The sequence below is a fragment of the Amblyomma mixtum genome, chromosome 2 (assembly GCF_055824585.1).
Source record: "Amblyomma mixtum isolate Tamu chromosome 2, ASM5582458v1, whole genome shotgun sequence".
NCBI classification, from domain to species: Eukaryota; Metazoa; Arthropoda; class Arachnida; order Ixodida; family Ixodidae; genus Amblyomma; species Amblyomma mixtum.
Genome location: NC_143013.1, coordinates 93,469,762 through 93,485,873, shown reverse-complemented (window position 1 = coordinate 93,485,873; position 16,112 = coordinate 93,469,762). Strand labels below are relative to the sequence as shown.

The 16,112-nt window shown below is 43.7% G+C and overlaps 1 protein-coding gene across 1 annotated transcript in view; it reads left to right on the top strand.

The window, feature by feature from the left end:
• LOC149360197 (monocarboxylate transporter 10-like) overlaps positions 1 to 15,138 on the top strand; it is a 36,384-nt gene extending 21,246 nt beyond the window's left edge. The window contains exons 5-10 of the mRNA XM_089572206.1: positions 841 to 930; positions 1,151 to 1,270; positions 3,261 to 3,401; positions 6,891 to 7,116; positions 13,772 to 13,878; positions 14,570 to 15,138. Of these exons, the coding sequence (XP_089428332.1) occupies positions 841 to 930; positions 1,151 to 1,270; positions 3,261 to 3,401; positions 6,891 to 7,116; positions 13,772 to 13,878; positions 14,570 to 14,659 (774 nt within the window). The 3' untranslated portion in view covers positions 14,660 to 15,138. The remainder of the gene's footprint in view (positions 1 to 840; positions 931 to 1,150; positions 1,271 to 3,260; positions 3,402 to 6,890; positions 7,117 to 13,771; positions 13,879 to 14,569) is intronic.
• Positions 15,139 to 16,112: the final 974 nt, after the last annotated feature.

Here is a 16,112-nt window from a genome sequence, read left to right as displayed (position 1 = left end):
GGAGCCACCCAAACAAAACCGCGATACAATATGCAAAACCGTAGTTCTTACAGAGCAACGGGGTTCCGGTTAATATTGTCACGAATATTAACGAATATTAATATTGTATCAATATTACTTGGAGTCCTGGCTCATAAAGCCGCACAAGGTTACTGTGCATAGTCTTGCATGCATTTGCGCTGTCGTTAACATTGGTGACAATATTTCCGTGCAATGAAGAACAACGAAGGAATTCATTTAATACCTATATAAAAATACTAGAAAAATGATGTACCCAAAAGGACAGACGCAGTGTAGGACTCGGAATAATAACTTCTGATTGCATTTTTGCGATGTTACAGCTTTTATGTTTTAGTGCAAGTTTTTATCGCAGATGTTCTTGAGTAATGTAATACCAGCAGTTTTATCGCCGCTGTTTAAATATTTTGTGCATGGCTTCCCTATGACATTGTTTTGTCATGGATGTGGAGCCACCGCAACATTTAAATCTTTAGAATGGCTACCTTATGTTTCAAACAGTTCATGTGATTTTACAACCTTCACACACGTAACGAAGAGACTGAATGCAGCAGAATAATTCCAGTTCTGTAAAGAGCACGCTTTGTTAATACGAGCTCTTTGACCGATGACAACTTGATTTTATCTAAGACAGTTGATTCGACCCTGAACAACTTTGACCCAAAAGTACTCCACCTTCATTGATTACCTCATGAAACAATAGTCGTCAAATTTAAAACATATATGATGGTGGTTTAAACTTCTAAACTCCTTCCCGACTGTAGGGGCACGCGGAATGGGGAAATGAAATTAAGAAACGTTGTCATTGCTTTTGTCGCGAAGGTAATGGCCGTCCTGATGCTGACGGTTGCTGTCTGTGGCGTCGCATTCAGGAGCCCAGTGGTGATCCACAACTGGAATGAGAACGATAAGGTATGTTGTTGTATGCATACAAGATCTATTTTTGGACTAACCCTGACTGCAGTACCTCCTAACGCACTCAATACAGTGTCTAAGTTTCCAGGCGCTTGACTAAGTGCATGTTGCAGAGCATTAGCGACAGCAATAATCAACTCGAGAAACAATAGGCTCATGCTTGTAGCGACCCATCTTTTTCAGCAAGCGCGCTGTAACGCGGGAACTATTGCTGCAGGAATCAAGCGGCTGCTGCGACGTGCTGAACAAGTCCATATGGAAAAACCGGCGGTTTGTGGTCTGGGTGATCGCCATCCCGCTTGCCCTGTTCGGCTATTTTGTCCCGTACGTACACCTCGTAAGTACACGGTCTCAAACTGCAGCAGGAATTCGCATCGTGGATGTAATGTGTAGACCATTAAGCAAGCAAGAGGTTGGATAACTTCATAAGGATGGCAGCTGCTTAAGGACTTCATCTTAAGTTGAAGTTTGCACAATTATATAAGGAAATGGTAGTTGCAACAGGAAAGCAAGGGTGTGATTGGCGAAAAATTGCGATCATGCCAGGCATTTTTGTAACCCTAATAAATAAAATACGCCGCATTGAATTCAAAAATCGGCAATTCGCAGTATGTTGTGGTCTTGGGAAGTTTATATTGGTGAGCCCCAAATATTGTAAATCTTTTATTGGCGCAGCTTTCACTTGCAAGCTCAACACGTTAACGCATGTATGCGGCATTTTGAGGAGAATATGTAGCCCATACTAGCAGAAGGTGAAGTAAGAGGGGAAAAAACACCTTCCTAGTCTGTGGCAGAATGGCTATGCTCTAGTTTCTGCCTTTTACCGCAGTTGCCATTTTAATGCCTGAGTATTTTGTTCGTGGTTCGCGGGCACTGCTAGGGAGATATTTAGACATGAATTCTTGTTATTTTGCCAGCGTTTAGGAAATAATGTAGAGAGAAGGTCAGGGAAAAGATCATGTAGGAACCATGTACAAATATTTCATGTCGTGGTGTGGGTGACTATCGGATAGGTGCTGATACCGCGCTTGTTTCCTTATTTTGCCTTGCTTTTTTTATGTAACAGCGGGGCTTGCGCTTTAAATCACAAAAATGCTTCGCCCTACTTAAAGGAGGAACCGTTGCAAATAACTAATTTATGCTTGTGCATATAACGAAATGTATCACGTTAGAGTTCTCTTCGCAGAACAATGCAAAAAGTCAGATGCAGAGATACTGTGCGTTATTTGCATCCTAAGGGAATGGAGGCAACAGGTTTGAAAGAAGGAATGACTGGGAGGAGGAAGACCAAAGGCTTCTGACGTATTTTGAGCAGTGCGTAGTGCTTCTTAATTCCCGCAAAACGGGAAGGGACAGCTTGCTTTAATTTTAAGGCTGCACAACGAACACCTCTTGGTCGTCTAGTGAAACTTCTGCTATGCGTCTGCACCTTGGGGAGAATTTGTACACAATATTTTTTCATATCTTCTGCAGTTTTGTTGTATTTTTGTCGCCCAGATGACATGCATTCGTAACCTCCCGCAGGTGCCGCAGGCATGTTGTGAAAAATATCAGAAAGAGTTTGTAATTAATCTCCCGCAGGTGCCGCAGGCAGGTTGTGAAAAATATCAGAAAGAGTTTGTAATTAATCTCCCGCAGGTGCCGCAGGCATGTTGTGAAAAATATCAGAAAGAGTTTGTAATTAATCTCCCGCAGGTGCCGCAGGCAGGTTGTGAAAAATATCAGAAAGAGTTCGTAATAAGCTGGCAATTAGTCATCCGCATCCATCCAAGCGCAGTCATGCAGCTACAAAGGAAACCTATACGGCTTTCTATATAGCCGTATGGCTACAATTGTGTATATGCCAATGAGTATTTACACCCTTATTACAAATCTACTCAACCCTGGGGGGTTGCTCTAAACATTTGACCACCAGAAAATATACTCAACCTTGGGGGATTACCCTAAAAATCTGACCACCAGAAAGAATTTCTGGTTGCAATAGCCATCCTCACTACCCTTGTTTAGCGCATTCTACAATGGGCTAGTTTCAGTTATCCCGTAAGGAGACGGTAGGCTATAAAGATAAAAAACTTTTTATTGAAGGTAACCTCTATATAAGATTGTCCTTATTAACAGAATGTTTTCTTTTAAAGTTTCCTCGTGGAATACAAGTCATTATTCGGGTACAGGCGAAATTACTGCCCACGCTTCTGTCCCACACCAAGGAGCGTTAGACTTTCCGGTTTGCGGAACTTTGGTGTTACCACTCGCACTTGAATTGAAGTGAAATAAAAAATTGAAAGAAACACGCCGAAACTGTCTAAAAAAGTGCCTAATTTTTACAGGTACAGCACGTGGAAGATGTGTTCCCTGATGCCAATGGAGAGACGCTCGTGACATGCATGGGCATTACTTCAGGCTTAGGACGTGTCATATTCGGCAGGTTGGCCGATCTGCCTAGCGTCAGCCCAGTGGTCTTGCAACAGGTGTGTGTGGTCAGCCATTAATGCAAACTACACGAGAAACTGAAATTGCGTACTGCTTCTATGCCAAGGAGTCTAAAGCTATGGTGACTAGTTAGAAGTGATTGAAATATAAACGCACAGAGGAGCCACCTGTAAACCGATTTCACACGCACATACATGTGCACAACCATCGGTCACTTCATACTTATTTTTATTATATTCTGCAATCTTTAAAAAATCATGCTCGCTATGTGGCATAGCATGAGAGACCAGGCCCAGTTGTGATGACAATACCCCAGTAGCACAGCTATGTGGTTTTTTCCAAGTTTCAAGATGAAAAAACAAATAGCCCGTCAACATGCCTTACTGAGTACAGCTAATTGGTCCAATATTGAAAATGCATTAACAAAGGCTGGTCCTACAAAGGATCTCAGTGAAACCATCCGTCTGCAATATTGGCCTAATTACATGACCTGCTTGGGTACATTGCACCAACCTCTGCGTTGGAAATGCGGTAACTTTTTATTGCTCTTTTTATTAATTGCGCGAAATAGTAATTACTTGTTGTCCGTAACTCCTCACCTTTTTCCTGAAATCCGTGTGTTTGCATCTGTTCTTAGGACACACTCTTCGTTATTTCAATTTATTTTTATTTACGCCAGTTATCCCTACATGAGCTACGAAAGGGACAAAAGGGGGTGACGTGGAAGTTGATTCGCGTTAAGAAAAATATCGGCAACATAAGAAACAGAGCAGAGGCCACTAAAATATTCATAGAAACAATGTACCAAAAAAGAACTTGTTGAGAAAACAGTGGAACGAATGTAAATCTAGAGGAAATCATTACTGCACGTGGAACTTCACGTCATTAGATGTTTCCGTCGCGGCGAACGTGGCTTTAAACCTTCTTAATTTCCATTTTTGTCAACGTCTGCACGCAAACTAGTTTACTTAATGATAATGACAAGAATATATGCCTTGACATAAAGAGATAAGTGCCATCTTACTCTTTTAGCTTTACGACTGTGATTCCTGCATGGTAAGATAAAATCGGGGAACGGAAATAAATTTGCGTGACAGGTTTTTGTTATGATTATTAATTCTTTTTATTGGTGCAAAAATGGCGGGTTCTGGACAGCTTGAATGGGTTTAGCAGTATAAGGTTTATTTTGACGAACACACGTGGTTGAACAAATAGCTGAAGCTACAGAAAAAGCTTGCTGTTATGACAACCACACACGTTTGAGTAAACAGCTGAAGCAACAGAAAAAGGCTGCTCAGAGCAAGGCAGAGCTGCTCAGAGAAAGGCACACCTACTGCGACATCTGCCTCTGCATAGTATGAAGTCCCAATCAAATCAATTCTGAGTGTCCGGACAATTTTTAATGCGGAAGCATTTCTTGCCTTATCAGCGGCGTGTACCGATTGTGTCACGTTTTCACCAATCTATGGCCAATCCACTATCCAATCTATAACTAATCTATAACCCAAAAAGCCGACCCACAGTCCAATCCAACAACGCACGAACTGTCAATGAAAGAATGAAAGTTAGGCTCAACGCGGATTCGAACCTGGGCCTGCGGCGTACGAGATGGGAACGATGCCACTGCGCCACGCTGGATTGACGGTTGCGGGTGGTTAAAGGGACAGTGAGGAGAGCTCTATTAATATTTTTTTACAACAAAATCCGATAGTTCGGAATTTCATGGCTTTGTTGCCGCTTCGCCGGCAGCGAAAGATTAATTTATTTCTAAGAAATTTGGATTCGAAGTTGAAAAAGTTTTTCCCGCCGCTCTGATTCAAACTTGGGACTCACTTATGACGACACAGGACTAAGTGACGTGAAACATGACATGCACATGACGCAACGCAGACTCCGTGATTTCTCACGGCCAGCAGTGCCATAGTGCGGCCTAGCAGCAGCCGAAAAGAAAGCTACCGCCGGCCGCACGTTGAAGGCATCTATCGGCTATTGCGGCCGTCGCTACCGTCGCTTCGTTTACGTTTGCACCGGCGTTTTGCCAGCGTTGCGATGGACCCCGTTCTCGAAGTCGTCAACGAAGGTCTCGCAAATAGACACCTTTGGGTACCGTGTACCTTGTTACCGTTAGCGGAATACCGGAAGCCCGCCTACCGCCGGTGAGCAGGAGCTGATTGGTACCGATGCTGCAGGCGCGCGCGTAGCTGCGGGGTATGTGGCGCCATCTGGCGACGTCAAGGAGATTTGCGCATGCATTGCGCATTTGCACATTGGCTGCGCCTCAGTGATTTGTGGCTTCTCTTGTCCTAGTGTTGCTAGAACCATTGGTTCTAGCAACGCTGTTTTGTCCTATGACGTCATCACACTTGTATTTGCGAGTTTGGCCGGTGGCGGCGATACATGTATTTTGGTTCTTGCTCTTTTGTACGTTACAAGAACTTTGTTGTCAGTATGGGTGGCGTTTTTGTAATCAGGAGCTGGTATTCTGTCGATACCAGCAAACTTCAATTTCTCCTCAGTGACCCTTTAAAGGCGCGTCTAGTAAATGCAGAGCTTTCTCAGAAACGTATCTTCGAGATATGTACTGAAGCTTACATGAGTAATTATGAGCAGATAAATTACAGATATCGCAATTGATCGCAAAATTACAAAAGTACGTTTGCGGCAAATTTATTTCTTGCTTCACGTGTCGTAGCGCCATCATGCGGTACCCACTGTAAACCCCCTCGCAGTGTACGACGCGGGCCCAGCAGATGGCGCGTGTGTTGTAACGCAGCGGGCAGCAGCTCGGACACTAAGCCATGTCCCAAGACGCAAATTTAGATGGCGGACCGCGAAAAGCTTTCGTACTTCCGCATAGTGCACCTCATAATTTTTTGGAGTCTTGCGCTTAACATACAGCAAACGAAATGTCTGGTTACCGATGTCGAGGTTTCGCTTGGACTCTTGTCCATATATCCACGAGCGAGAGCAGATATTAAAGAGGCGTAAACGCATTTTAAGAGTGCAGCATTCGCAGTAATGGTCCACATTTCGAGTCGTCCATGAGAACGAGGTGATATTAACGGGACACAAATATGTGTTTCTATACTGCCACGGAGTGGTTACTGCAGGAACTATCAAACGAAGAACACTACCACCAGCTGTCATTAGGCAACCTTTTGCCCACAAATCACACAAAATACCTCCGTGTCGGCCACAGCAATAAATTCACAAGGAGGTAAGGGGGCTGAGAAGGCCCGCCGTTTCTAGCTCCGGTAATTTTAAGCGTAACATTGCCGAAAGGAGCCTCCAGCACTGCAGATCTCGCCAGGCGTAATAATAAAGTGATAAGACCGCGCGGTGGACACGATAAATGATCAAGCAAAAAAAAAACCAAGTTACGCGGTAATATACGGAAAGTGCAACAGAGGACCTAAGCTGTACCACTGTGAATGGATTGAACTGTTAAGGTGGAACTCCATTACAAAGTGAGGAGCCTGTTCATGCCAAAGGCTCCTGACAAACTTCATCACTGTCCGGCGCCGCAGGTGTCATTCATGGCCATGGGCCTCCTCACCTTGTCCATTGCGGCAGCGCACACGTATGTGTCACTGGTGCTGCTGTGCCTCCTGCTGGGCTTGTGCGACGGCTGCTTCATTTCGCTCATCGGACCCGCCGCGCAGAGGCTCACGGGAACCCGCGGCGCATCGCAGGCTATCGGCTTTCTCCTGGGCTTCTGCTCTATACCGCTGACGGCAGGACCTCCTGCAGCTGGTGAGTTTGCCTCACGATACAGGGGCCGCGTTCGCAACATCAGGGCTAGTTGGGGCTCTGGTAACAGCGCTGAATAATATCGGCAGGAATGTTTGGCTACGTAAAACAAGGCGCGGTACGAGTTCTCTTGACACCCTTTATCACGGCCCGTGCTCGAAAAATCAGTGGTTAAGCCGTTCGGCCATCTATGCTCTGATGCTTGTCCCCTTCAACTTCTGAGTTCGCACCACTTGGTTCACAGCAGGGAATATGGTAACTCCAGAAACGTAAGCACTCGTGGAGTTTGCTGTTTGAAGCGGGCTCTTGATTTCCGGCGGATAATTCTTAATGTGCCATACTTTTACCTCTGCTATAATACCTGGGGAAGAACATAAAATACCCTTTTCCCTTGTTACGAATGCCGAGCTCAGAATTAGTTTTTTAATGCTTACAGCTCCCATCTTCTCCTTATTACAACTAGTTGGTCGGTTTAGTTGTGGAGGCAATAAGGTACATATATAAATTCAGAAGAAATATTTCTGGTAACAAAAGTAGAATTCCTCATCCAAATGTCACACACACCGAACGCATCGTCAGGAATGAATGAATCTATAAACGTTTATTGGAAGAAGTGTTGGCTGGAGCTCAACGCCGTAACCACCTGGAACAAGCCAAAATTTCGCTTCAGCTTGAATGTTTGCTGTTTGCATGACGTCCGTGGTCAATAATGTAAGCTGTGTTCAAGTTGCATCATCGAGAGTGTTGATAAACTACGAACCAATCGCAAAAAAAAACAAAGTAAGGGATGCATGAACTATAACCATTAGATATAACAGTCCGAGAGATAAATTAACAGGTAACAGGAGCAAAAAAAAAGCTTTTCAGAGTATAATGGTGACGGCGATAGCGTTTATTGGCCGCCCCCAGAAGGCGCCCCAATCTGTAAGCACCCTGTAAATAGCTCCTGGCACGGGACACTTCCAGACGCCAGGTCCATGTATTGTAGAATGTGTTCCGATGCACATTTTTATGCAACCGACACAGATAGCGGCCACCGGTTTACATCGTTTATTGAATGTTTTGTGCTCCTCACTGAAATAAAATGATTTAATCTTAAATTGAAACTACATTTTTAGGACAAGACTGAAAGACAATTTTGGCATTGTTTTTAGTTACAACTTCCAAATAGTTCACTTGAAATGCGTGACTTTGGTCAGTGATTTCCACAAGATCACATGAAATCCAGAAACAGCATTGCCACTTTGTTCCGACTCGTTTTTGAAATAATGCTCCTATTGTCACAAGAAAATCGGCTTCTCAGTTTTATGAGTTTAAAGTAAAAATTAACTTGACGGCCAAGTTTTCCTTTATGCCAATATTTGCTGACCCATTTATTACGCGGACACCACGTCGTAGTCTTCTTCCTGTTTCTTTACTGTTGTTTTGCTTTCTCAGTTTATTTTTTTACTTGCTTTGCTGCTTAGTCGGCAAAGCAAACTTGATGCTGGTAACCCGCTTTATGTCTTTGGAGAGTTGCTTTGGTTGATTTGGTAATGCGGGTATAACGTCCCAAGGCGATTCAAGCTATTAGGAACGCCGCAGGGAAGGGCTCTGGAAATTTCGACCACCTGGGGTTCTTTAACGTGCACTGACATCGCACGGTATACGGGCCTCTAGAATTTCGTCTACATCAAAATTCGACATGCGCGGCCGGGATCGAAACCGCGTCTTTCGGGTCAGCAGCCGATCACCATAACAACTAAGTGTAACAGTTTTCAATTAGCCCAAATGTCTCTAGAACCGTGTCTCTTGCTATGTTGCCGTCGTGGAATGTTATGACAACAGTTTATCTTGACGCCCTTAACCCATATACGCCTAGCGGCCTACATGTAGGACACTGCTTTGTTGCGCAGTAACTCTAAATGTTTCAGTTTAATATACTTAGCGTCCGCTAGCGTTCAAGAGCGTCTAAACTTTCTCCCTCTAAGAGCTTTGGTGCCTGGGTCAGGATGATACGCCAGACTTCTCTGGACGCCAATATTGAAGTCTGACGCCATCGACTACATCGCGACTCTGGAAGAAAAAAAAATTTGCGCATCGTTTTAAGGAAATCGCCGCGCTCATGAAAAATGTGATTTTAAAGTAGATATCAAACGTTTGAATCTTTACAACATGTAACTGGCAGCGAACCTGCCTAGTATCCTACATTAAAAAAAAAAGTTTGCTGAAAAGTTTGTGTTGAGAAAAGTACAGGGTTTTTCACCTTAGAGTTTACACAATTATTAAAATTAGGTTTTTTGATTTAAAAGAGCGATTTTTTTAATAGCATTCTAAGCGGTGAATTACATCAGAATACAGCTAAGGCGTGCTGACTAGCAGACTGGTTAACTAATACTAAAGGGTTAACTTTTTAATTATTACCATTGGCTTCTTAATTATTGAGAGGTTGGTAGCACGCCGTAAGTAATATCCATATCAGTTTTTAGGATTTCAAAAACGCGGTTACCCTCGGCTCTGTGGCCCAACAAATTTTGCCAACATCGTGCCAAAATACATGTACTTTCGAGGAGTTTGCAGGCAAAGCAACTTCTCCAGTGTACCTGACTCATCGAAATAGCCAAAATTTGTTGGGGCACAGTGCCGAAGGTAACCGCATTTTCAAAGTTCTAAAAACTTACATGGGTATTACTTACGGTCGGCTACACGCCGCTCAATTATTAAGTAGCCTAGATTAATAGTTACAAAGCTAACTATTCAATATTAGTTAATAATTCTGCTAGTTAGCACGCCTTAGGTGTATTATGATGTACTTGACCGCAGAATATGCTGTACCGAAAAAATCGCTCTTCTAAGATAGCCTATTTTAAAAATTGTGTAAAGTGTTACATGAAACGCCCTATATTTCTATGAATAAAAGATAAAACGGATAGTTGAGCTAGTTGGTACACGTTTCTTGGAAAAAACAGCGCTAAGACGAAGGACAACGAAAAAGAGTACAACAGGGCCGGCTCTTTTTCGCTGTCCTTCGTCTTAGCGCTGTTTTTTCCAAGAATAAAAGGTGACTACGAATTGTAAAGTAAGCATTTTATATCGCAAAATATTTTTTTTTCAAACTTCAATTTTGAAGCCTCAGTAGTGTCTGCATTAATGGAGAAGAATTTTTTTGAATTTTCTCCAAGGCCATGCTACGAAGGAAAACAGGCTGCCATGGAGGGCAGGAGCTGTAAGATTGTTGCGAGCTATGTTTCTTCTTCAAGTAAATCTAAGAAGTCATCAGTTGCGGTAATGGAACTTGGTTTCAAGTGGCAGCTAAATCACACACTTGGTTAAAAGAGAGTCTGGCCACTCACCGTCTCCTTTTGAAAACTGTGCTTCAAAGTGTGATATAGTGCGCAGAAAGAATTGCAATGTAAATAATCCCATGGAAGGTACTGTAACATTCTAGTCTTTATATTTTGAAGTTTGGCGATGCTAAAGATGTAACAACCTTCTCGACCAATCAAGGAATTTCGTCGAGGAACTGGGCAGCTTTTGCGAGACGACAGCATAAATACTATTGAATTAGAAATTACCGAAAAGAATTTTGTTTTCCATGTTCGCTTGGGCACTTTGAAGGACCAGGAAACCTTTCTATTTTATTCGAATAGGTAAATAAACCTTAGTTCGGGTGATGCTTCTATAGAACAATAGGAATGAAACTCTCTGGTTGCGAACAAGATGGTCCATATTTTCATCTGCGAAATGGTCAATCAGCATGCAGAAGACGTCTGTTGGCTCATCGTATGCACTTTACAAATAAATATGATGTTCTTTTAAATTCAACAGGCGCATTCCGCAAGTGAAGCATATTTAGGCTCCTGGACAGGTTTTGATAATGAATAATGCACTCGATTCTTGCAAACCAATAGCATCTAAATCTAGTTCTTGCAGTATTTAAGGTCTTATATGAAGATTGAACCTCTGAGATGGCAAGCGCTATATTTTTATTTGTTTAAGAAATTGCCAAAACATTCCGACAGGGAAAGTGTAGAAATATCATGTATTCCTCTCGGCAGGAATACAGGTGCTCAAGAACAGAAGCGTTGCGGAAAATGTGCGCTTTACTTTCACGAGGAAGGTTCTGGTAGATGGGTTTTTTATCATCCCACAGGCGAAACTTCCATTAGGGTTCAGGCATTGAAATTGGGTGGTCTGAGTGAGCCAAATTTCGGCGCTTTGCAGATTGTCACATCTGTGGTTAATAACGTAATCTGGGTTCAAGTTACAAACTCCGTTATTGTTTATAAGAGCACTAGAGATGTAAGAAGTCTGTATAGATAGCCTATACGAGTCAGAGGGAGAAATTAGGTTCATAATTTTGTGCAACAGCGCTACACAACGAGGACAACGTTGTGTAGCGCTGTTGCAAAAATTATGAATCGGTACCAACTCACCCAGACTTCCATTCTTCTGGAGAATTTAGGAACTAAAAGTCAGAAGAAAATTTCTGCGCTTCTGAAGACAGTCACAACACGGGACAGTTTTATTTCCCACCTCCAGATGCCGTTGCCGTCTCCTAAACTCTGCGAAGAAGTGACTGGGACTATACGAATAAATAGCTCTGGTTAGGATGTGATGAGCCGTTAATCTTGCTGTGTGTCGTACGTTGTGTCGTACGCCCAACATCGACACATGGCTGTAGCGGTTCGCAAAATACATGTACGCGTTGCCTCCTCTGAGTCATAGCTTCGAGGGAACGCTTTTTGGCCTCTTAGCAGAGCGCGGATGCACTGTGAATGCCCGTCGGGGCCCGGGGGCGTCTTCGAACTTTTAAACTCAGCCATTTTCGCTCAGCGCACATGAGTCGACCTTAGTTCTGGTCGAAAGTTAGGTTGGTTTCCCACTTGGAAATGGTGTTCGCATACATGGTGCCATAAGAAATAACACTTATGATAATCAATCTGAGAACAAGCCTCTGCGCCACTGAAGCAATCAGCAGAAAAAGTATTTAAGGTAGAGTTAGGAAGAACAGGCCGGAATAGATGATGAGGAATTTTAAGGGTGGGAATTCTTTTTGAGTGATTGTGTTTTACTTGGATAATGTTTCTTGTTAAGAATTACCAAGGACGAGAACTTTATCACACGGTTTTGCGAAACTTTGCCTCATTGTTGCCATAACTGTGTGGCTTTAAACACAATCTGCTTTTCTACAGAGGCCGAATCCATTATTTGATTTTACGTGCTTATAGCGCAGGACAGTACGATGGCGGCTGTAAAACTGTATTGTCATTATGAGGAGGAGGGTGAGGGTTCAGGGGTCATTTTGATATATCGTGTTTTAGCAAGTGCATTACGAGCGTGAGGCTGCCATTCCGAACACTATACTGAGCTGTAATTTGTTGATGTGTTTATTTTCAGATGAGACATTCGTGAGGCGTTGAAACTGAATCTGAACATTAAAAACGAATATGGTGTGTGAAATTTCTGCAGAAGAGGAGGGAAGTAGTTTTCAGAGGCTTTGTACTGCGCTCTATAGACCATTGCGGTATTCACTATTATAGTGCTTGACGACAATGAACTCGTAGGAAGGGACCATGCCAGTTTCAGTCAGGCATGGTTCAAAGCTTAAGCTTACACACAAAAAACATGAGAACGGAAGTCTGGATCAGGTATAGCGCACACGTGTTTTTTACGGAATGTCTGCAGGAAGTCCGGGCTGCGCTTTTCCGGCCAAATACTGAAGTGCTATGACCGTTGCTACGCTCCTTTTCCGCTGACAGGGAACAGATGGGGTTTCATAAATTGGGAGCTTTTACGATCTCTTCAAACACGCAGAAATCATCTTTATAGCATTCTTCGTTTGCACGTGGATAAAAAAAAACAATTGTTCACTTACTGCTACAGTCATTGACCGCTCTCTGACTAGCTTTCTGCGGTTAAAAAAAACAAACGAAACGTTCTAACTGTTTTATGGCCTTTTTAGAGCTGTAAAAAAGACTTAGTCTAGAAGCTAGTGAATAACATGGAGAGGAAAGTCTAACAAAAACTTGCAGTGTGCGTCGCGGGTCAGTGAATTAATACTGACCTTTTCACGCCCGAAACTCGTGCTTTAAAAGAAAATTAAAATGTTCCGGTGAAACCAGAGTAGGTGTCCTCAACGTTCAGAATGAAGTGAAAATTTAAATTGGGCATAAATATTATCTTAGAACGTAAAGGCGACATCTCTAGAATTGTTGCGTGCATAAACTGATGAACTCCGGAGTTCTGAAAGGAAACAACAAGAACAAAAGCCTTCTGAGAATGACAAATGTAGGGAAGCAAATCTGCATGTGCCGGGGCACACCACACAATGCTGGCCTCTTCTTGGTTAATTTATTTGCAGAAATATAAGAAAAACTTGACATTACTGACGACGGAGAACCGAGAGCCGAAGCTAACAAAGTGTCCTTCCTGCGGAACATAATCCGCCTTTCTTTTCGTTTCTTCCTTGCTCCTGGTAACCAGAAAATATATGCTAGTTTTCGCAAGGCAGCCGAGAGTACCACTGTGAGCAAAGTTATCCGCCATAACAGTGGCATCATTTGAGATCGAGTCTTCCGAAAACGTCTGTTTGGTTTTGAAATAAAAAATCGTTGCTTCTAGAAGTTCGGCTGAAAGTTGGAAAGTTGAAAGTTAGGTCTTTTTTTTTCGCATCCAGGGATCCTCTATGATCAGAGGGGAAACTACAACCTGGCATTCCTGCTGGCTGGTGTGCCTCCAATCGTGGCGTCTATTCTGATGTGCTCCATACACATGATGAAGATGGTGAGTGAAGGAAATCTGTACGGAAGTGTTGAAGTCTGGCGGGCTGCTTTTCGAACGATAATTCTTCGGAAGTCTGGTGATTCAGCGAATGACCGTCGATGACCTGACCTGTTTGCAGGAGGTGGTTTGAGTAAATAGTTTGAGGAAAGTCCTCAGAAAGCATGCTAATCATTGTTTTGGCGTGTTTTGCAGATAATGAAAACAGCTAGCGTGCCTAAAGTCTGCAGGACATTTAAAGAAATGTTTTCTATCAATCGCTGCTTTTCACGGGGGTTGTTATAGACACGGCACCTTTCCTGAAAACAGCATTCCGATCAGTTCGATATAATTTGTACTGATGACCGCTATGTCGTTAGTCTTAGTTCGCAGGGAGGGTAAAGACAAACCAAAGTTGTCCTCACAAGCCGAAAGCGCAAGTTGAGGTCATTTTTCGTGGGAAACAATTCGTTGAAAAACAAACCAAAGTTGACGTCACATGCCGGAAACGCAAGCTGAGGCCATTTTTCACTCGCAAGAACGGGCCACGGATCTGCTTCCTGTAGAAGTTAAAACGCCGTGTTTGTTCGCGGTACTGGAAGAGGATAAACGTTTTGGACATGACACATCTTCGTGCATGTTCACTCGCCTGAGTCAACTGCTTGCTAGAGACAGTGAAGAGCTCACTCACGTTTGTGATCCTTTTTGTGTCCAGGGTCCCGACGAAAACCAGGACATGCGGCCGAAAGCCAGCGACATCTTGGGGGCTCGCCGACACAGTGCGCTTGTTGCTTCCGAGCCGTAGAGAAAACGAGAGACAGCCAACCTGGTCGCAAAAGGCGCTCTGGTACCGTCTAGAAGCCGGATGACCCGTGGCGTAGAGAAAAAGCATGAACATCGCGGCTGGAAGGAATTCACGATGCCACCAGTGTGAATGAAACGCGGGAAGGCAAGGTGAAAACGAAGAAGAAATTGAAGAACTTTTCGTTCGCGAGGTGGTGATATATTTACCAACAAGCAAGGGTTGCTTAGGACTCTGCAGCTCATGACCTTAGATGCTGAGCTGACGGGTTTCCAGCAAGCTAAAGCGCAGCGACCTCTACATTCACTTGGGCATCCTCGAGGTCCAGCAGTCGAAAGCGATAAAGAATAAGTTTTTTACTCTTTGTGGTGAGGATGTGCAGCATTGTGTGTGGCTGTGTGGCACGCGAACATTCGCAGTGGGTGTTTGTGAAACGTTTGCATTGTATCTCATATTTTTAAGAAAAAAGGAACTTCAAGGAACGTCCGCTGTGTCATTATTGCAAAGCTTTTTTTTTATCGTGAGCATTTCTTTGAAGATTGACACTGCGCGACAAACATCGTAATGACCTAAGTAAGCTTAACTTTATTTACGAGACCACTAACATTGAGGTAGCTTGGATCCTGTCTATATGACACCGGCTTTAGACGCTAGGAGATGCAACATTTCAACGCAAGTATTGGAATCATGTAATTTTCGCTCCAGGAATGCGACGTCTTTGTTGGTCTTTTTCGCTTATCCGCGTTGTCCTTTAGGGTTGTGGGTGCCCAGTTGGCATAGTGTTTGATTGCGCAGCTGTAAGGCCTGGGTTCAACCCCACTAACGCTGTTTGCATTTATGACAAATTCGGTTGAACTCACGCTTCAGCGCATGTTATATAACGAAAAATTATCAAAATTAATACAGCCCCCGTCCGAGGCGGCGTGCTCCCTATATAGCCCAGCTTTTAACCCGATAGCGTTAAGGAGCTCGCGTCACAGAAAATCCGGCGTCGGGGGCAGCGTCGTTCACCATGAGCGAATTATCCAAGAAAAATCCCCAGATGAACAACCTAAGAGGTAGCTGCGCCACCTAGATCACGTAGCTTTGTTGCGCCATCACAACCTGCCCACCGGACAGCGAGCAAACTGCGCACCCACCGTTTTAAGTGGCAGTTAGATTAATGATTGGTCCCGAGAGATTGTCCGCGAAGAGCAACCTTGGTCACACAAGCCCCTCCCATGACAGCATCTGCCATTGCAGAGCAGTAGTGTCCCATTCCTTAACCGCTGGAATACTGCGCCAGGAGTGATATGTGGACTCCCAGAGATCAATGAGTCTTAAGCACGGAATGCCTCATCCGCATATATGGGCATTAACCCATTAGCTTCGCGTCATACCCTTAAGGCGGAGCTTAAATGAACCCTCATATTTTGTTTACTCTCGGCCAGTCACGTCTTCTGTCCCTCACTCGCCC